General features: G+C 42.7%; 1 protein-coding gene across 1 annotated transcript in view; it reads left to right on the top strand.

The window, feature by feature from the left end:
• The first annotated feature begins 10288 nt into the window (after window positions 1-10288).
• ABCC2 (ATP binding cassette subfamily C member 2) overlaps window positions 10289-21382 on the top strand; it is a 44419-nt gene continuing 33325 nt past the window's right edge. The window contains exons 1-6 of the mRNA XM_075843097.1: window positions 10289-10517; window positions 13157-13330; window positions 15637-15780; window positions 16295-16429; window positions 16760-16870; window positions 17291-17346. Of these exons, the coding sequence (XP_075699212.1) occupies window positions 10476-10517; window positions 13157-13330; window positions 15637-15780; window positions 16295-16429; window positions 16760-16870; window positions 17291-17346 (662 nt within the window). The 5' untranslated portion in view covers window positions 10289-10475. The remainder of the gene's footprint in view (window positions 10518-13156; window positions 13331-15636; window positions 15781-16294; window positions 16430-16759; window positions 16871-17290; window positions 17347-21382) is intronic.

Consider the following 21382-nt stretch of genomic DNA (forward strand, 5'->3'; position numbering starts at 1 on the left):
CAATGAAATAGTATCTATTGGAGGAGACTTGTTTACATATCCTTGTGCACAAGGGGGCAGTATTGGGCATCATGCGCACAACTATATTGTACAGACCTGTAATTACGTAAATACCACGTCTGGGACCCACACCTATCTCTAGAACGGGGACCCCTAAACCCCGTTCCTGCTTTTTGTGCTCACGCTGCCTCCCTGCCACTTACTGATTACTTGGTTGGGAGTTATGGAAACAGCGCAACTCGCTGAGCTACGCTGCTTCCATCACTCCCATAGTGGTGAGTGGCAGTTACGGAAGCACCGTAGCGTGCGAGCTACGCTGTTTCTGTAACTACTATTCAGTTCTATGGGAATTACGGAAACCGTGTAGATCAGCTCACTCCCTATAAACAAACTCCTAATCCACAGTGCCCCAAATGGTAATAATGATCCCTCAGTGCTCGACACAATAAAAGTTCCCCCTCAGTAACCGTGCCCCCTGCAGATAACACCACACAGTCCCTCTTGTAAATAGCGCCACACACAGTCCCCCCCCTTGTATATAGTGCCACACACAGCCCCCCCTGTATATAGTGCCACACACAGCCACCCCTGTATATAGCGCCACACACAGCCCCCCCTGTATATAGCGCCACACACAGCCCCCCTGTATATAGCACCACACACAGCCCCCCTGTATATAGAACCACACACAGCCCCCTTGTATATAGTGCCACACACAGCCCCCTGTATATAGCGCCACACACAGCCCCCTGTATATAGCGCCACACACAGCCCCCTGTATATAGCGCCACACACAGCCCCCTGTATATAGTGTAACACACAGACCCCTTGTATATAGTGCCACACAGCTCCCCCCCTTGTAGATAGCCACACAGCTCCCCCCCTTGTAGATAGCACCACACAGCTCCCCCAATATAGATAGCCACACAGCTCCCCCCTTGTAGATAGCCGCACAGCTCCCCCCTTGTAGATAGCCACACAGCTCCCCCAATGTAGATATTCACACAGCTCCCCCAATGTAGATAGCCACACAGCGCCCCTCATGTAGATCGCCACACAGCGCCCCTCATGTAGATAGCCACACTGCTCCCCCTTATAGATAGCGACACACAGTGCCCCCCTTGTAGCCACACACAGTGCCCCCCTTGTAGATAGCCACACTGCTCCCCCTTGTAGATAGCCACACAAAGCGCCCCCTTGTAGCCACACACCGCCCACCTTGTAGATAGCACCACAAAGCTCCCCCTTGTAGCCACACACGGCACCACCCCTTCCCTTGTACTTAGTGCAAACAGAGCGGAGAGCGGTAGCCTAACACTACCGCTCTGCCTGACATCACTCACCGTCAGGAGGAGGAGGTAGTCATGCAGCAAAGCGGTGGAGGATCACCTTGAATGGGGTCGGCGACGGCACAGGACTGGATCTGACCAGTCACCTGACCCGAGTCACCTGACCCGAGTCACCTGACCTCATGTCAGGTGACTGGATTGGTCCACTCCCAGCACCGACCTCACTTGGCAGCAGCCGACCTGCATATTTTCAGAATCTCAAAAAATGTCCGGCTGCGGCCTACTATTCCTTTTGCACTGCGCATGTGAGTTTTGGCGCATGTACAGTGCAAAGTTCCGGGAGACAGACGAAAATCCCGGACTGAGCTTTTTTCTGCCAGACGCTACGGACGGCAGAAAAAAACACCCATTTTTGCGGACTGTTCGTAAATTTACGGATGGTTGGCAACCCTGATCCTGTGGATATGTCATAAATGTCCATCATGGGAAAACCCCTTTAATTCTATATGCAGTGACCTCTGGTGGTGGGGCCCGTTACTAGGCAGCCATTTGAACTCCGCTCTTGTAGGGATTATTTAATAGGAAGTCTAGGATTCAACCCTGTAGGAACGTGACGTATTTTGGCCCTCACGATGCAGTGTTCTTTTTTTTTTTTTTTTTATTGCCGCATTCAGAGAGCCACAACTTTTGTATTTTTCAGTCTACGTAGTCATACGAGGGCTTGTTTTTTGACGGGACAATTTGTATTTTTTAATGGCACCATTTTGGGGTACCTACCACTTATTGATTAACTTTTGCTCTCTTTTTTAAGGGGTTACGAAAATGTGAATTCCACCATTGTTTTATGCATATTTAATTTTATACCGTTTACCGTGCGACAAATAATGTCCCCTTAATTCTATGGGTCGGTACTATTATGGCGACACCAAATATGTATTTTTTATAAGTTTTACTCATTTTGCAGAATATTAGTACATTTCATGGAAAAAAAAATAATTTGATTTTATTTCGCCACATTCCAAGAAGACCCCTAAAATGTTTCTGTATGTTTCCGTATGTGAACTAATCTTTTGTGGGCCAAGTCATCTTTTTAAATTGAGCCATTTGGGGACACGTGGATTATTGACAAATTTTATTTTTTTTATGACTGTATAAACTTTTAAAAAAACAATAAATAAACTTTATTTAATGACGTCTCTGGGTAATACTGGTACACTATGTAATCCCTAGTTAAGGGACTGACAAATAGTTTCCGTCTTTGGTGTTCTTTGAATTCTTGTGTCAAGCTCCGCCTCCTTAGGCCCTGCACTCGACAAAACACAGTGTATCAGTTTTGCCCAGAGTGTTCCTTTAAACAGAATAATTACAATAGCAACTCCCGTTTTTCCTTTTGATTACATAAGCATGACTAATATCTGTATAGCACTGGGCTTTAGGACTGTCCTCAGTTCACACTGACCGCAAACTCTTTGTAGTTTATGTTCTATTACAACTGATGGATTAATTATTAGCAAAGATGGACAGGTCAGTAAATGGTAAACCTAGAGTTCACTATAGCTCGGAAGCTTCATATACACGGGAAAATGTTTAGAAAACCTGTATTGCCCTCTACAGCGACAAGGAAGACATGAGAAATCTGTGAGGGGGGGGGGGGTGACAAATTAATTTAAAAGGAAAGTATGTGCCCCCATGACACGGAGCTGCTGATATCAATACATGCCAGACCGTTTTGGATATGTTAACCGCTACTACACCCATCATTACACTGGCCTTAATGGTACTGATTTATCTTAAAGGGAACCTGTCACATTGAATATGTTATCTAGTCTGTATACATCATGTTACAGAGCAGGAGGAGCAGAGCAGAAAAAATTCAACATAACTTGTCATTTATAGATTAAGATTCCTGTTCGCTGCAGCTTTTGCGTCAAGTGGGAGGAGTCAGGGGCGGAGCTATAGTGGGTGCAGAGTTAAAAATCACACTCGGGTCCAAGTGCCTGAAGGAAGAAAGCCCAAAATAAAATATTAACACAAAATTTACTTTTACAACTTTGTCACTCGAGGTCATTTTCTGATTGGTTCTTTCTGATCAGAATTCTCCACCTGGCCTTGAGAAAGTCCACGTTCTATTGCTGCGGTCTCTCTCTTTTATTCTTGTTCTAATAATATGGAAAAAAAATAGAAGCCCTAAAAAGCTCACAGTTTTGTAGTGCAAAACACAAATGAGATTTCGTTACGTTTCACTTATTTGCATGTAACAGCTGGAGCCTGCAATTTTTAATAAGAAGTTGTAGCTGTAGTCTTTTAACTGGTAAACCCAAATTTGAGTTGTCCTTAGGATTGAGATGCCCATACAATTGGATATTAGATAAAGAATATGAATCCATAAAAGCTGGGCTTTTAAACCGAATGCAAAAAATATGACCATGAGCGTCCAACATGATGGCGGGTTTAGGAGGAGAACAAGATTATGGAAGCAATCTGTGTCAATATAGTGATGTTTTTGTGCCATTGGTCGATTTATCGAGGTCCATTGGGTTTGGTTATTAAAAGCTTTTATGGGGGAAACTATCAGGGAGACAATTGAGTTGAATTTTGGATTTTAGAGGGGAATGGTACTTAATATCTAAAAAAAAAAAAACTTCCCAAAAAAGTGAGGAGATAATTAAGTAGTGAATGCCTGGGTATGGGTAGACGACACAAAGCAATCACAAACAATTGGATTTCATATTCAAGACTAACAATCTTCCAATGGCAGAATAAGAGTAGAAGTGGAGCCCCTGAATAGCAAATCTTTCTGAAAGAGAAAAAAGGGCTTTCCCATTTTGGAGTAGAAATAAGCAACGAATAATCTTTTTAAAACACACACAGCGTGGGACGAATTGGGATAGGGGTAAAAATGTGAAAGCAACGTATTTTCGTTGTTATGATGTTGTATGCATTAAAAAAAATGTATAGTCGGATGCAGGTGAAAGTTTGCAACATGTAAACTAGCAATTTATGAAGAGGAGATAAGCGTGATTACTTTGCCTCTATAATTATTAACAGATGAATGACTCGCCTGTTTAGACCCTCTGCACATTGGACCTCAAAGTCCTGCCTCCTGTTTATAGTGACACAGTCTATATGCGGCCAGTGACTACTTTTCTGACAAAGGATGACATTGCAGATCTAATTGCTTACTCATCCTATGTGTTTTGGGCATGTAGTGTTGCAATCTATGTAAAACTGGTAGAATAAAAGATCTGGACATGAAATGCTATGACATATTATAAAGATGAAAATTCCCCAAAAATAAAAACTTTTTTATCATATAATCCCTTATTGATAATGAGTTTTCTAAAAAAAAAACATCTTGTAAGACATATGGACGTCCTAAAGAGTAATCCATCCCACCAAGAACTGCTAAGTAAGGATGGCACCTACTTTGGCGGACTTGACCCAGCTGTGTCTTGCATGGTTGCCTATTTGTTTGCGTGGCTAGCCACACGTTTTAGAAGATGGACCGCCAGGCCATCTTAATTTGAAAAGTGGGTTGTCGTGGTGAGACTGTCCCTGTAAAGGGTCTGTCTGGAGGGTTAAAGTTGCTCATCTCATCTGGAAATGGCAAGATGGTGAATTTCAGTAAAAAAAAATTGCATTTTTACTTATAGCCATAGACAATCAGCTGATCGAGTGACCTATCTTGAAGGACCTATGTTCTTGGTTGTATTGGCTGAACAACTGGTTGTGATCTGGAATAATACCGGAGAGCAGGCTGGGAGATCAAATTCCTGCACTTTCTTTCTATTGCTGTGAAGCTCAATATTGGCCATATTTAGTGGATTATTATCTTTTGTTTTTTATAGTGTGGTAGAGTAATGGCTGCATGGCAGAGATCTAGACAGACAGATATTACTCGCCTCTCTACGATTCAGCGCTGCTCTCCTGCTTGTGGCTGCCAGCGTACCGCGCCGGGTCTCTGTGATGATTAGTGCGCTCTAGTGATGTCACGCAGCAGCTTAAAGGAACAGTGTCATCAGAAATTATTTTTTTTATATGTTAAAGATGTTAGTGCTTTATTAAAAACTTTTATATTTATTTGTGTGTTTGTGTTTTACTTTTTCTTATTTTTACACTTTTTCTTCCCTATGGGGGCTGCCATTTTTTGTTCCATTTCTGTGTGTGTCAATTAACGACACATACAGACATGGAATACGGCAGCCACAGTCCCATAGGGACTGCGAACGGCTCCCGTCCCATTGACTGCAGTGTACGGCGTCTGTGTGGGAACTGCGCATGCGCCGCTCCCACACAGTCCTATTCGAAATTGGCGCCGTCCGGCGCCATTTTCCTGTGGACCGGAAGTCGCGGCCGGACAGTAATATTACTACTTCCGGTCGCGGCTTCCGGATTTCTGCACTTGCACCAGCGGCAGCAAACGGAGCGGACGGGCCGGAGGGAGCCGCGGCGGCAGGAGCAGGTAAGAGATTTCAATGTATGTTCGTGTTTGTGTGTGTTTACTACTGTATGTAAACCTACTACACTGTGGGTTACCTCAAAAAATGGCGACACACAGTGTAGGAGGTTACACCGTTCAAACCCCTCGTTTATCCCGGCTCTAGCCAGGATAAAGGAGGGGGGGATGCTGAGAGCTCACTAGAGCGAGGGCTTTTAACCCAATGTTGCAATGCTGCAATTTTGGGAACAGCTCCATCTAGTGACCAAAAATGGGTAGTATTATAAATTAGAAATAATTTATAATATTTCCTGGACTCGTGCAAAAAAATAAAAAAAATGTGAACAATGTTTAACCACCCACACACTAAATGTTTAATTTTTAAAAAAAAAACATGTTTTTCTGGCAACACATTCCCTTTAAGAAGAGATCTGCCTGGATACCCTTGCCTGTGTTACGCCGCTGGTGGGGCTCAAGACTGCAACACCAGACAACCACCATAACATGGGTGTAGCACGCACTAACACTGACAAAAAACAAAAGGCACAAGTAACTCACCAGTGGATGATCGGAACGGAAAGTAGTAGAAGATGGAGATGATGCATAAATGGAGTGGATGGCACATGAATAGCATGCAATCAGTAAAAAGTTGAATAGACCATGGACAAGAATTAACAACACTCGCTGACCCTGTCTGAATTCTATCCCAAATCAGGGTAAGACAACAACTTGGTAGCGGACCAAATGCACAGGAAAGGCAAACAAACCAGTGGAATTACTGATTCCAGGATACACATTAAACCACTATACAAAAACTAGATCTCACAGAGGATCAACAAGTCCAAACAAATGCATAGACCGGAACAAAGTCATCAACTAGAATCTGGAAACAGTTTATCACATGCCAGAAACAGTATAACGAGCACCTGAGTAATCCAGGCCTGAAGTATATATAAGCCCAAGAAAAGTTCTCCAGCCTAATTAACCAGGCAAAGCTTAAAGAGGCTCTGTCACCAGATTTTGCAACCCCTATCTGCTATTGCAGCAGATAGGCGCTGCAATGTAGATTACAGTAACGTTTTTATTTTTAAAAAACTAGCATTTTTGGCCAAGTTATGACCATTTTTGTTGTTATGCAAATGAGGCTTGCAAAAGTCCAAGTGGGCGTGTTTAAAAGTAAAAGTCCAAGTGGGCGTGTATTATGTGCGTACATCGGGGCGTTTTTAATACTTTTACTAGCTGGGCGCTCTGACGAGAAGTATCATCCACTTCTCTTCAGAACGCCTAGCTTCTGCCTGATCACTGCTGTGACGTCACTCACAGGTCCTGCATCGTGTCAGACGAGCGAGGACACCGGCACCAGAGGCTACAGTTGATTCTGCAGCAGCATCAGCGTTTGCAGGTAAGTAGCTACATTGACTTACCTGCTAACGCCGAGGCTGCTGCAGAATCAACTAAAGCCTCTGGTGCCGATGTGTCCGACACGATGCAGGACCTGTGAGTGACGTCACAGATCTGCACTGCCAGAAGCTGGGCGTTCTGAAGAGAAGTGGATGATACTTCTCGTCAGAGCGCCCAGCTAGTAAAAGTATTAAAAACGCCCCGATGTACACACATAATACACGCCCACTTGGACTTTTACTTTTAAACACACCCACTTGGACTTTTGCAAGCCTCATTTGCATAACTACAAAAATGGTCATAACTTGGCCAAAAATGCTCGTTTTTTAAAAATAAAAACGTTACTGTAATCTACATTGCAGCGCCTATCTGCTGCAATAGCAGATAGGGGCTGCAAAATCTGGTGACAGAGCCTCTTTAAATGTTGACCAAATCCAGACTCTGACCAAAGGCATGGCCTCAACGCCTAAGTTTAGCCAGCATCGAACCAATAGCGATTAAAGGATTAACTTCCCAAAGAGAACTGTAACAACAGAAATGGTGAGTTATCAATTCATTTCTGCCTACATAATTTCTACACACTCTGGGCTCAAGTGAGCCCTGTGAACACAATGGAGGCAGCGACAGACTGGTTACATCTCCAAGCTGGACCCAGTTCAACCCTGACTGTTTCCCAATTAAATTTTAAAAAAAAGATTCAAATCCCCAAAAGTCTTTTCTAACCTTTCAGTTTACCCGTCATTAAAAAAACAAAAATACGTGAGAAATACTAAAAATAATTACAAAATAAAATATACTCTCTATTTAATAGTTTTTTTACATCATTTAATTTGTATTTTTTTTAAATGTATTTTTTTTTCTTACTATTTTCCAATAAAAGTACAATATTTCCAAAAAAGCAGTTGCTATTGATTTATTAATGAATTTATTTTTTAGTTTTGTATGTGTGTATATATATATATATATATATATATATATATATATATATATATACACTACCGTTCAAAAGGTTAGGGTCACTTAGAAATTTCCTTATTTTTGCAAGAAAAGCACAGTTTTTTTCAATGAAGATAACATTAAATTAATCAGAAATACACTCTATACATTGTTAATGTGGTAAATGACTATTCTAGCTGCAAACGTCTGGTTTTTAATGCAATATCTACATAGGTGTATAGAGGCCCATTTCCAGCAACCATCACTCCAGTGTTCTAATGGTACATTGTGTTTGCTAACTGTGTTAGAAGGCTAATGGATGATTAGAAAACACTTGTAAACCCTTGTGCAATTATGTTAGCACCGCTGTAAACAGTTTTGCTGTTTAGAGGAGCTATAAAACTGACCTTCCTTTGAGCTAGTTGAGAATCTGGAGCATTACATTTGTGGGTTCGATTAAACTCTCAAAATGGCTAGAAAAAGAGAGCTTTCATGTGAAACTCGACAGTCTATTCCTGTTCTTAGAAATGAAGGCTATTCCATGCGAGAAATTGCCAAGAAACTGAAGATTTCCTACAACGGTGGGTACTACTCCCTTCAGAGGACAGCACAAACAGGCTCTAACCAGAGTAGAAAGAGAAGTGGGAGGCCCCGCTGCACAACTGGGCAACAAGACAAGTACATTAGAGTCTCTAGTTTGAGAAATAGATGCCTCACAGGTCCTCAACTGGCAGCTTCATTAAATAGTACCCGCAAAACGCCAGTGTCAACGTCTACAGTGAAGAGGAGACTCCGGGATGCTGGCCTTCAGGGCAGAGTGGCAAAGAAAAAGCCATATCTGAGACCGGCTAATAAAAGGAAAAGATTAATATGGGCAAAAGCACACAGACATTGGACAGAGGAAGATTGGAAAAAAGTGTTATGGACAGACGAATCGAAGTTTGAGGTGTTTGGATCACACAGAAGAACATTTGTGAGACGCAGAACAACTGAAAAGATGCTGGAAGAGTGCCTGACGCCATCTGCCAAGCATGGTGGAGGTAATGTGATGGTCTGGGGTTGCCTTGGTGCTGGTAAAGTGGGAGATTTGTACAAGGTAAAAGGGATTTTGAATAAGGAAGGCTATCACTCCATTTTGCAACGCCATGCCATACCCTGTGGACAGCGCTTGATTGGAGCCAATTTCATCCTACAACAGGACAATGACCCAAAGCACACCTCCAAATGATGCAAGAACTATTTAGGGAAGAAGCCGGCAGCTGGTATTCTATCTGTAATGGAGTGGCCAGTGCAGTCACCAGATCTCAACCCCATAGAGCTGTTGTGGGAGCAGCTTGACCGTATGGTACGCAAGAAGTGCCCATCAAGCCAATCCAACTTGTGGGAGGGGCTTCTGGAAGCATGGGGTGAAATTTCTCCCGATTACCTCAGCAAATTAACAGCTAGAATGCCAAAGGTCTGCAATGCTGTAATTGCTGCAAATGGAGCATTCCAAGACCAAAGCAAAGTCTGAAGGAGAAAATTATTATTTGAAATAAAAATCATTATTTCTAACCTTGTCAATGTCTTGACTATATTTTCTAGTCATTTTGCAACTCATTTGATAAATATAAGTGTGAGTTTTCATGGAAAACACAAAATTGTCTGGGTGACCCCCCAAACTTTTGAACGGTAGTGTGTGTGTCTGTGTGTGTGTGTGTATGTATATATATATATATATATATATATATATATATATATATATATATATATATATATATATATATAAAAGAAAAGTTATTTTAGCTTGTTCAGCATTTAGAAGAATAGCCCTGTGATCTATAATGAGAGGGATGTGAAGTGGCGCCGGTTTGGACTGACCCACCAGAGGACCAGCAGATCCATTGAAGGGTCCAGATGTATTAAAAAATCCCAGCCACAATAGGGCCCATGAGGTCAAAGGACAACTCCTCTCAGGGGGCCCAGTATACCCCAGTTTCACGTTGTTTTGAAGTACCCTTATCTTGGATTTTACACTTCGTCGGAATGAGTGGGAGGGGGCCCTTGTGGGATTACCGAGAAATTAAATTGATTCCAGAAAATGACACTCGACTCAAGTGCACAGAATATAAAAAGTGCATAACTTCAGGAGCCGCCTTATGAGACTATTCAGGACAAGCTCTGCAGTTATGAAAATGGTTAACATTTAACCCAACTATAGTCCAATAGGTCTGAACTGACTGAGATGTCCCTTCGGTAGTATAGAGAGTGCAGTGGGTGGGGGGACTTTTAACCTGCTGAATCACTGGGTGATAACAGTGCACTCGCGTAAACCATGAGGAATATATAGACATTTAATAATCCGGAGGCTCCGTATTTTGCTAGGTAGACTCCTCTAAGGACAACAGGGGCTGCTCTTCCCACCGCAAAACATGTCCAAAGCTTTGGATGAGTACTGTGGCTCTGCCTTCTGGGTAAGTGTGCTTCTTATTTGTACTTGTTATGTTTGTTGGGTATAGATGTGCAGTTTTCCTATACAAATATCAAATATGTGAGAAAATATCTGTATTGTATGAAGAATTTCACCATTTTACCCTAAATACCGACAGCACTGCTTAGTAGGTTGAGTAGTGCAAGGCTCCTAAAAAGATTTTTGATGGGTCTCTGCCGGTTAATAGAACATGTTGTTTAGTTTGATATTACTTTAAAAACAGATTTTATTCAGCAGATTTTGGGTGGACAAAAACTATAGACTTATCAGTTAGAACGCTCCAGGAGGCATTATGATGTTTTTTTAGTGGCCGAGAATAAAAAAAATAATTTAGACTTGAAAATAAAAAAATTCAAAAAGTTGGGTGCCAAGAGCGAATTTGTAGGAATTTTTTCTATCCTGATTAATATTATTTTATAGTTACCATGTATTATAAAATATTGGTACCAGTAAACCCTAGACGAAAACAACCTAGAGTCTTAAAACCAACTTTTTAGGTCCCCTCTTCCTGAAGAATACCATCAAATTTTCTTAAAACTTCCAATTTGGAATTCAGAAAATGACAACTCCGTCTAAGTGGTCCCCATTTAAAAATGGTGGGACACCAATGAAGTATGTTGTAGTACTTTAGAGTTTTCCAGTCCAAAGCAAGTTAACAAAAAATACCCCTGTGGTTATAGCCATTAGATAGCAGTCGACCATACATCCATGATATTCCCCCTTGTCGGACTCACAGGGTCCAGGAAGCTGAGATATAGGGAACTGTTTGATAAAGTGGTGATTTTGTCTTCCCAAAACGAATGAAAAAGTGGCTTTGCAGGGTCAACAAGTCAAATCTAGATATATCCTTTCACCTTGCACTATGTTGACAGGGATTGAGCATTGGGAGAGGGGAGCTAATCTACCCCACTGACCGCTTCATCCACTGGGTCCCATCATCTCTGTGTGGCTCCTTCATATTATTATTATTATTTCCTTCAGTCCTCATACTTCCAGGCTCCACCGCACACACAGTATCCTAAAGATGGGGCCGGCATTAGGACGTTGATGGTGGTGGCGCCTGGGAGTGAAGAGGACTATACCTGGCAGGAACACGGATAGGTAAGTAACTGCAGGGTCTGGTCTGGGCTCCGTATTTCTTCTGTGGTCCACATTTATTTAGAGGTCTGGTGTCTGAATTAATTTTTTGGGTTTGGTTTAGGGTCTGTATTTATTTTGGGGTCTGTTCTGCGGTCTGTATTTATTTTTGGTTCTGGTCTGAGGTCTCTATTCGTTTATGGGGTCTGATCTGAGGTCTATATTCATTTTGGGATATAATAAAGTGGGTCATATGCACTATTTCCTATTGAAATGCCGTAGGTTAGAGGCATATTCTATATAAATGAGGATAAGGGCAAATGTAAGAATTTCCTTTATATCTCTTCTTAAATGTTGGCGTACCCTTGTAGGCTAATACGAAATGTGATTACTAGCTCTTCACTAACGATACAGGTCTCCTTATGCCACAGTCCTGTGCTGGGAGATCATTGGAGATAGACGTCAGCACAGTAAAACATCATTTTTACAGACACACACATACATGTGTGATAGATATACTGTGTGTGTTGGTTTTATAACACTCCTGCCTATGTGCAGCACAACCAGTTTGTTATTTGTTAGTGATTTCTTAATATGACGAGTAAAGATGAGTAAATCAGCTGAAATTCGATATGCGAGCTTTATGCCAACGGGCAAAATTCCTGTTATGTGGCCATATTTCTCTTGTATAAGAGGATGAAATCTAAAGTAGGGATCTGTATTCTAGTATTTTGGCCTCCGATGTCATATATACAGGAAATTTCCTTGTCTGTTTTTAGGATGTGGTTGGGGCTCTGTATTTAAGGGTCTGTTTCTGAGGTCTGTATTTATTTTGGGTTCTGTTCTGGGTCTATATTCATTTTGGGGGTGTGAAAAAGGGGTCATATGCCCTTCTTGAAACACATTACAGGGAATGTATCACCTACTATATATTTTTTTGCTAATTAAAACCATATAGTGAAAAGTGATCTCTACAGAACAGGAAGGGTCAGTCTATTATGAATGGTGGATCCTGTGTTCTCTATATATAGGTGTTACCTGTCAGTGAAATCCTGCCTGTGATGATAATGAGATGAATGCTGAGAAGTGATCTCTATAGAACAGGAAGGGTCAGTCTATTGTGAATGGTGGATCCTGTGTTATTTATATATAGGTGTTACCTATGATTGTAATCCTGCCTGTGATGATAATGAGATGAATGCTGAGAAGTGATCTCTATAGCACAGGAAGGGTCAGTCTATTGGGAGGCTCATTGGCCAGAGTGAAAATTGCAAGATTTTAGGAATATTTTTTTAAATAAATCCAGAAAATGTGGAAAAAATTTGCCAACAATTCTTAAAAATGTTTAACAGAAAAACTTGTTTTAAGCAATCGGTCACTTTCTGATGATACATTCCCTTTAAGTTGGGGGAATGCTTCATATAAATGGGCTTAGCATATGTTAAAAAATTCTGGGTGACTCAAAAGAAGGCAAGTATGTTGAGAAATATGTACATAAAGTTTATTCTTAATGTACAATATAAGTCTTATGTGCTCTCTTCACAGAATTCTTCTCTACTGGAAAGACCAGACCCAGATTTGCCTATATGTTTTGAACAGACGGTTCTGGTTTGGATACCTCTGCTCTTCTTTTGGCTGTGTGTCCCTTGGCAGCTCTTAAACTTGTGTAGTTCAGAGAAAGTGAGATCCCCTATTACTAAACTTTATCTAGCCAAGCAGGTAAGTTACCCCGACATTAAAATCTTGAATAAACAACTTGTATGTCTGTTGGTCAGATCATTAAATATCTGCCTATCCTACTAGTGACTCTTAAGTTAGCTGCAGTTGAGCAATGATATTGTGGTCTACAAAAACAATCTTGGCCCGTGCCATTCAGTATTCTCTGCATGTTCAGGGCATCAAGAGCGGTACGGCAAGCAATGACTAATTACTTTCCTACCAACTGCTGGGACTGGAGCTGTTCCACCTGGAAATTGACCTGGATATTGGACCAAACCCTAATCCACCAAGTCCAAATCGAGATTTTGTTATAGCTATATGCAACAAAATGTTAACATTTTTATGTGCGGTAAAAAATATTTGCCTTCTTCCTGATTTGTCACACTAGGAAAAAAAAAACATAAATATAGGGAGGAATTTATCAAGAGGTGTCTAAAATTGGCGGAAAAAAATTGCAAATTTTGCCAATAATATTGTTGCATCATCGAGTCTGTAATTTTAAAGATATGTTCATGAGCATGCGTGCTCGGAGTGCCTGGGACAATCACAAAGTGTCATCACTGGGTTATCTTAAATGAAAACAATGGCCATTGTACAGTAAAGGTCAACCTGGCTTATTGCCATTTTTTCCAGATCTGCGTCGGGGTTCCGTTCGTGGGTTCCGTCAGGGGAACCCATGAACGGAAATCATTACATTCCGTTTGCATTACCATTGATTTCAATGGTAACTCTTCCATTGCTAATGGTTTCCGTTTGTGTCTGTTCTGTAAGGTTTCAATAGCGTAGTCAACTACTTCGTTCAACAAACAGCACCACACCTGTCCATTGGTTGTGTCTGGTATTGCAGCTCTGCTCTATTTAAGTGAAAGGGGTCAGCTGCGCTACCAGACACAACCTGTGGACAGATGGGGACATGTTTTTGGAAGAATGCAGCCATGTTTTTCTGACATTGTATAAACTCTTTAATCCCTTAATGACCATCTAATTCTTTTCATTTTTTCGCCTCTGCCTTTCAGCAGCCATAATTTTTTTTATTTATTTCATTGACGTGGCTATACGAGGCATTGTTTAAACGATTTTAGAGTAGAAACATTTTCTTGAGTAAGTTATATCATTTCTTTTTGCAGCGTGAATATAGGAAAAAGCAATCTTCAGCATTGTTTTTGGTTTATTGTTTTATCCTGTTCACGTTTCACACTAATAAACCAGTGAAATTAATTCTACAGGTTATTACGGTCGGGTAAATACCTAATATGTGTAGGTTTTTGTTTTTATGTAATGTATGAGCAATAAAATATATTTTATGCAAAATAATGAATTTATTTTGGACTTTTTTATTTTTTTAAATCCCATGTAGGTATAACTTTCATTTACAACTTTATACCTTCTGTATGCTATTACATTATACTGTGTCACTATGAAACATGCTGCTGTGAGGTGCCCTAATATTGGGCATACTGAACAGGCAGCCCTAGGGTCCTTTCTAGGTCCCCATGGCTGACTGCAAAGGGTTCCCCCAGTCTCCGATTCCGTCACTAGGTTTCCGGTGATGTGATTGAAAAGGGGAGTCCCGTTTGACCATGGCATGGTCACTCACCGCGACGATCAAACAGCTGGGGTCGGAGTTTCCTCAGATCCCAGCTGTATTAACTAGGCTTCTCTACGTACAGGAGCGGTTGGTTACAGCTCCTGCTTAGAGGATGAGCACTCAATGGAGTGCTCCTAAGCCTTTTCTACAGCGATGCCAAAAGACGACACTGTCGACCTCAAGCACACATCCGCTGCCAATTATACGGCCGCGAATCCGCAAAACAAGGACCGCACACGGGTGGCTTCTGTGTGCAGTTGTTTGTTTTAACGGACCAAATGAATGGAATGGCCAAGACTAATCTGCAAAAAACGGACAGAAGTAGGACCTGTTCTACTGTTGGCGGAATGGCCACACAGTTCCGTAGAAAAAAACCTGATGTGTGCATGGCCCAATAGAAATGAATGGGTCAGTGTGCTATCCGTTAAAAAGAACGGATAGCACACTGAAGCATTTCACTGAAATGTGCTTGAGGCCTAAGGGGCCTTTTACACGGGCCAATGATCGGACAAATGAGCATTCATATGAACGCTCGTTTCCAATCGTTGCCCGTTGCCCTGTGTACCCTAAGGGGTAAAGATCACTTAAGGTACTATTACACGGCCCAACATTGAAAACATGTGTATTGTGTATGAGTCGGGTATTGCAGCTCAGCCCCATTTTTAGTCAGAATAATTGGGAAATTAGAAAATAAGGCAACAAAACTTCTCTTTTTCAGATCCTGACTTTATTACTTTTATGCACATCAATTGCTGGAATAGGCATCGCAATAGCAGAACATGTGGAAGGACAATCAAGCACCAACTCTGAAAAAATGCCTATGGTCCTATATGTTAATCCGTCACTTTATGCTGTTACATGGGTAAGAGCAGCACAGATGTTCTGTTCTAGACTAAATACGAAATACTAGTATAGTTATCAACTCTCAAGTCAAAATCTATATTATTAAGACCCCTTGTGATCATAAAAATAAAGACCATACCTATGGGATGACACTTCACGGCTATTTATTGTTTTTTATAGTCCAAAATGCCCCTTTTGTCTCTGTCTGAAAATTTTGTCCTTCCCCCATGCTTTGCACTGCAGCGCTGCCTGGTCAGATAAGCTGCTTTATATAAACACAAACCACAAGCTCACCAGGAAATCCACACCAAAACACTGCAACAAGTACGCTATATGTGTATGTGGCCTTAGAGATAATTTTGCCAATCAGTAAATTTTCTACTTTAGCATCCTTTGCAATTCTTGTTAGAAAATAACAAAAATTCACAGAATCGTCTAACCCATTTAGTGCTTATCTCTACTCCAGACTCATTTATGCCTTATACTAACCATTAAAACGTGGCTTTTATATAAACGTTTTCCTGTCCACTTAGATCTTGGTGTTAATAATCCACCATAGCCGAAGGTACTGTGTCCGGAAAGACACTGGAGCTCTCTTCATCTTCTGGACTCTCTCCGTTGTTTGCGGGATTTTCCCATTTCAGTCTCTCGTCCGCCTTGCACTGAATGTAAGTAATCAAACCCAATTGTCTTGGTTTTCAATGGTACCATATAAAATACCAAATAATGCAAATATACTTCATAATAATATATAGTGAGACCTCTCGGAGGACCGCTGCTTCGAGCAGACCACTCCTGATCTAGACCACATTTTTCTGTGACAAATTGAGGATGACCCCTCTGAAATACAATTTTTCACTGTAATTTGGGCGGTCGTATAAAAGAGACTTCACTGGATCACAATGCAGATGATGAAGGCTACCATGATAGATTTTTGGCTATTACCATGACACATCCATCTCCTATAAAAGTCATATGGCTCTTCATTTTATTCACAGAGAGATATTCCGGACCTTCCCCGCTTTTGTTTGTTTTTCATCTTATACAGTCTTCAGGTTCTTATTCTTATCATCTCTGCCATCTCAGAAACCAACGATCTCTCCAAAAAGGTAAAAATAGCATTTTCTTGATGATTATGATGACGACTGACATGGCTGGGATAACCTGACAATTTTTTGGTCTTTATTTGCACTTATGTGTAAGGGGGCATGACATCATCCACCCGAGTGACATCACATTCAGCAGTCGCATGTCCGTATCATCCACTACATGTAAAGCGGTAGAGTTATTGTGGTCACATGAATACCGGACGTGATGTCATTTAAGATGACATCACTTATAGTTCAATTTTCTGCTTGCAATCTACTTGGCTTATGGAATAGGACAATGCCGCAATATATATATATATATACATTTTTTCAAAAAACATTGATTAACCTGATGAATATTTTTGCAGAATTTTAGGCTTAGAATTCATTTGTTTACTTCTTTTTTTTATAACGTCTGTAATAATTTTATATTTCTTTTAGAATCCTGAATTAACAGCATCTTTTCTAAGCAGGATCACCTTCAGTTGGTATGACAGGTGAGTTTTCTGTATGTTTTTATGTGCATTTTTTAGGTCAGTGGATTTTTATTCGAAACAAAGCATTCTCTAGGAATGGCGTTATTCTGACAATTTCCCGATAGGCTTCTTTCTAATATACTGTAAAGGATCTGCCAGACAAAACTTCTGTGTCGACGCCCATAGGTAATCAGTCTGCACCTGCTTCTATGTCTGTGAGACTGACTCCATCTTCCACCACCCAGGATGGCAGGCTTAGGAGTGGGAGAGCCTATCACAGCCTGGCCAGACGGAGCTAGCTCCCGCCCTCTGTCTATTTATACCTGCCTTTCCTGTTCCTCCTTTGCTTGTGATTCTTCTCTGCTGGTTTCCTGGCCCTGCTGCAGCTTCTTGAACTACTGATCCTCTGCTTGTGTTTGACCTTGGCTTTACTGACCACTCTTCTGCTCTGAGTTTTTGTACCTCGCTCATCTCATGGTTTGACTCGGCTCGTTCACTTCGCTTGTTGCTCACTGTGTCCCCGTGGGCAACTTCCCCATTTCCCTGTCTTCTTTGTACCCTTGTCTGTTTGTCTGTCGTGCACCTATTGAGTGTAGGGACCGTCGCCCAGTTGTACCCCGTCGCCTAGGGTGGGTCGTTGCAAGTAGGCAGGGACTGAGTGGCGGGTAGATTAGGGCTCACTTGTCTGTCCCTACCCCGACATTACATAACCACAAGCCCATATACCTAGTCTACCCTGGTTCCTGACACTACTATGGACCCCCTTGAGACCCTGGCTCAGCAAATTCAGGGCCTCTCCCTACAGGTCCAGGCCCTGGCTCAGAGGGGCAACCAGCCTGATGCTACCCTGGTAGTGCCCCTCACCTCACCTCTTGAACCCCACCTCAAGTTGCCTGACCGGTTCTCAGGGGACCGGAAGACTTTTTTCTTCTTTCGGGAGAGTTGTAGGCTCTATTATCGCTTAAAGCCCCACTCCTCTGGTTCTGAGAGCCAGCGGGTGGGTATAATTATGTCCCGGCTCCAGGACGGGCCCCAAGAATGGGCCTTCTCCTTGGCTCCAGATGCCCCTGAACTTTCCTCCGTTGATCTTTTCTTTTCTGCTCTCGGGCTCATTTATGACGAGACTGACAAGACTGCCTTTGCCGAGAGTCAGCTGGTGACCTTACGTCAGGGTAAGAGACCTGTTGAGGAGTATTGTTCTGACTTTAGGAAGTAGTGCATAGCTTCTCGGTGCAATGACCCTGCCTTAAGGTGCCAGTTTAGATTGGGTCTGTCGAACGCCCTGAAAGACCTGCTAGTTAGCTATCCCTCTTCTGACTCCCTAGATCAGGTTATGGCTTTAGCGGTACGACTTGACCGACGTCTCAGGGAACGACGACTTGAACGTGTTTGTGTTTTCTCCTCTGACTCCCCCATGATGCCTCCCGAGGTTCCGTTGCTTCGTTCTTCCACGGAAGACTCGGAGTTACCTATGCAACTCGGGGCCTCCGTGTCCCCCCAACAACGTAGAGAGTTTCGCAGGAAGAATGGTCTCTGCTTCTACTGTAGGGATGACAAGCATCAAGTGAACAACTGTCCTAGGCGTAAGAATAAGCAGCCGGAAGAACTTCCGCGCCTAAGTGACCATCGGGGAGGTCACTTGGGCGCACAGGTATTTCCCGTAAATATGAAACGTAATAAAATCTTGCTTCCCTTTCAGGTCTCTTTTGGTGGTAGGTCTGCTACCGGCAGTGCCTTCGTGGATTCAGGGTCTTCTGCTAATATTATGTCTGTGGAATTCGCTATGTCTCTAGCTATGCCATTGATTGATTTGCCTAAACCTGTCCCGGTAGTGGGTATCGACTCCACTCCTCTTGCTAATGGTTATTTTACACATAGCATACCCCTGTTTTTGAACTCCTTGTTGGCTCCATGCATTTGGAGCAGTGCTCTGTACTGGTGATGCAGGGATTATCGTCCGATTTGGTTTTAAGCCTTCCCTGGTTGCAGTTGCATAATCCCACATTTGACTGGAATACTGGGGATCTTACCAAATGGGGTAATGAATGCATGACGTCATGTTTTTCTGTTAATTCTATTTCTCTCCCTGAGGAGGTGAACACTCTACCTGAGTTTGTTCAGGACTTTGCTGATGTTTTCTCTACAGAGGCCTCCGAAGTGTTACCACCTCATAGAGAATATGATTGCGCAATTGATTTGGTACCAGGAGCTAAGCTTCCTAAGGGTAGGATATTTAATCTCTCTTGTCCCGAACGTGAAGCCATGAGAGAGTATATCCAGGAATGCCTGGCCAAGGGTTACATTCGCCCCTCTACTTCTCCGGTAGGTGCTGGCTTCTTCTTCGTAGGGAAGAAGGATGGTGGTCTTAGGCCATGCATTGACTACCGAAACTTGAATAAGGTCACTGTAAGGAACCAGTATCCCCTTCCTTTGATTCCTGATCTTTTCATCAGGTTCAGGGGGCCCAATGGTTCTCTAAGTTTGATCTACGAGGGGCTTATAACCTTATCCGCATCAAAGAGGGGGATGAGTGGAAGACTGCGTTTAACACTCCCGAAGGTCATTTCGAATACCTCGTCATGCCCTTTGGGTTGTGTAATGCTCCCGCGGTCTTCCAGAATTTCATAAATGAGATTTTAAGAGACTACCTGGGGGTATTTCTTGTAGTGTACCTTGATGACATACTTGTGTTTTCCAAGGACTGGTCCTCCCACATTGAGCATGTCAGGAAGGTGCTCCAGGCCCTTCGGGAAAACAAACTGTTTGCTAAGACCGAAAAATGTGTGTTTGGGGTGCAGGAGATGCCGTTTTTGGGTCAAATCCTTACTCCTCATGAATTCCGCATGTACCCCGCCAAGGTCCAGGCTGTGGCGGAATGGGTCCAACCTGCCTCCCTGAAGGCGTTACAGTGCTTCCAGGGGTTCGCTAATTATTACAGGAGATTTATTGCTAACTTCTCGGTCATCGCCAAGCCTCTTACGGATCTCACTCGCAAAGGTGCTGATCTCCTCCACTGGCCTCCTGAGGCTGTCCAGGCTTTTGAGGTCCTTAAGAAGTGCTTTATCTCGGCCCCAGTGCTGGTTCAGACCAACCAAATGGAGCCATTTATCGTGGAGGTTGATGCATCCGAGGTGGGAGTGGGGGCTGTCTTGTCCCAGGGTACCAGGTCCCTCACCCATCTCCGCCCCTGTGCCTACTTCTCCAGGAAGTTTTCGCCCACTGAGAGTAACTATGATATTGGCAACCGCGAACTCTTAGCCATTAAATGGGCATTTGAAGAGTGGCGCCACTTCCTGGAGGGGGCTAGGCACCAGGTAACGGTCCTTACCGACCACAAGAATCTGGTTTTCCTAGAATCTGCCCGGAGGTTAAACCCGAGACAAGCTCGATGGGTGTTATTTTTTACCAGATTCAACTTTTTGGTCACCTATAGGGCTGGGTCTAAAAATATTAAGGCTGATGCACTGTCACGTAGCTTCATGGCCAGTCCTCCTTCGGAGGAAGATCCTGCTTGTGTTTTGCCTCCAGGTATAATCATTTCCTCTATTGATTCTGATTTAGTCTCTGAAATTGCGGCTGATCAAGGTTCAGCTCCCGGGAACTTTCCTGAGAACAAGCTGTTTGTTCCCCTGCAATTCCGGCTAAGGGTACTTAGGAAAAATCATGACTCTGCACTATGTGGCCATCCAGGCATCCTGGGTACCAAGCACCTCATTGCCAGAAACTATTGGTGGCCTGGGTTGCTCAAAGACGTTAAGGCCTACGTCACCGCTTGTGAAGTTTGTGCTAGGTCCAAGACTCCCAGGTCCCGACCAGCGGGCTTACTATGTTCTTTGCCCGTTCCCCAGAGACTTTGGACCCATATCTCCATGGATTTCATCACCGATTTGCCTCCATCTCAAGGCAAGTCGGTGGTGTGGGTTGTAGTAGACCGCTTCAGTAAGATGTGCCACTTTGTGCCCCTCAAGAAACTACCCAATGCTAAGACGTTAGCTACCTTGTTTGTCAAACACATCCTGCGTCTCCATGGGGTCCCTGTCAATATTGTTTCTGACAG

The sequence above is a fragment of the Rhinoderma darwinii genome, chromosome 11, assembly GCF_050947455.1.
Source record: "Rhinoderma darwinii isolate aRhiDar2 chromosome 11, aRhiDar2.hap1, whole genome shotgun sequence".
In the NCBI taxonomy this organism is placed as follows: Eukaryota; Metazoa; Chordata; class Amphibia; order Anura; family Rhinodermatidae; genus Rhinoderma; species Rhinoderma darwinii.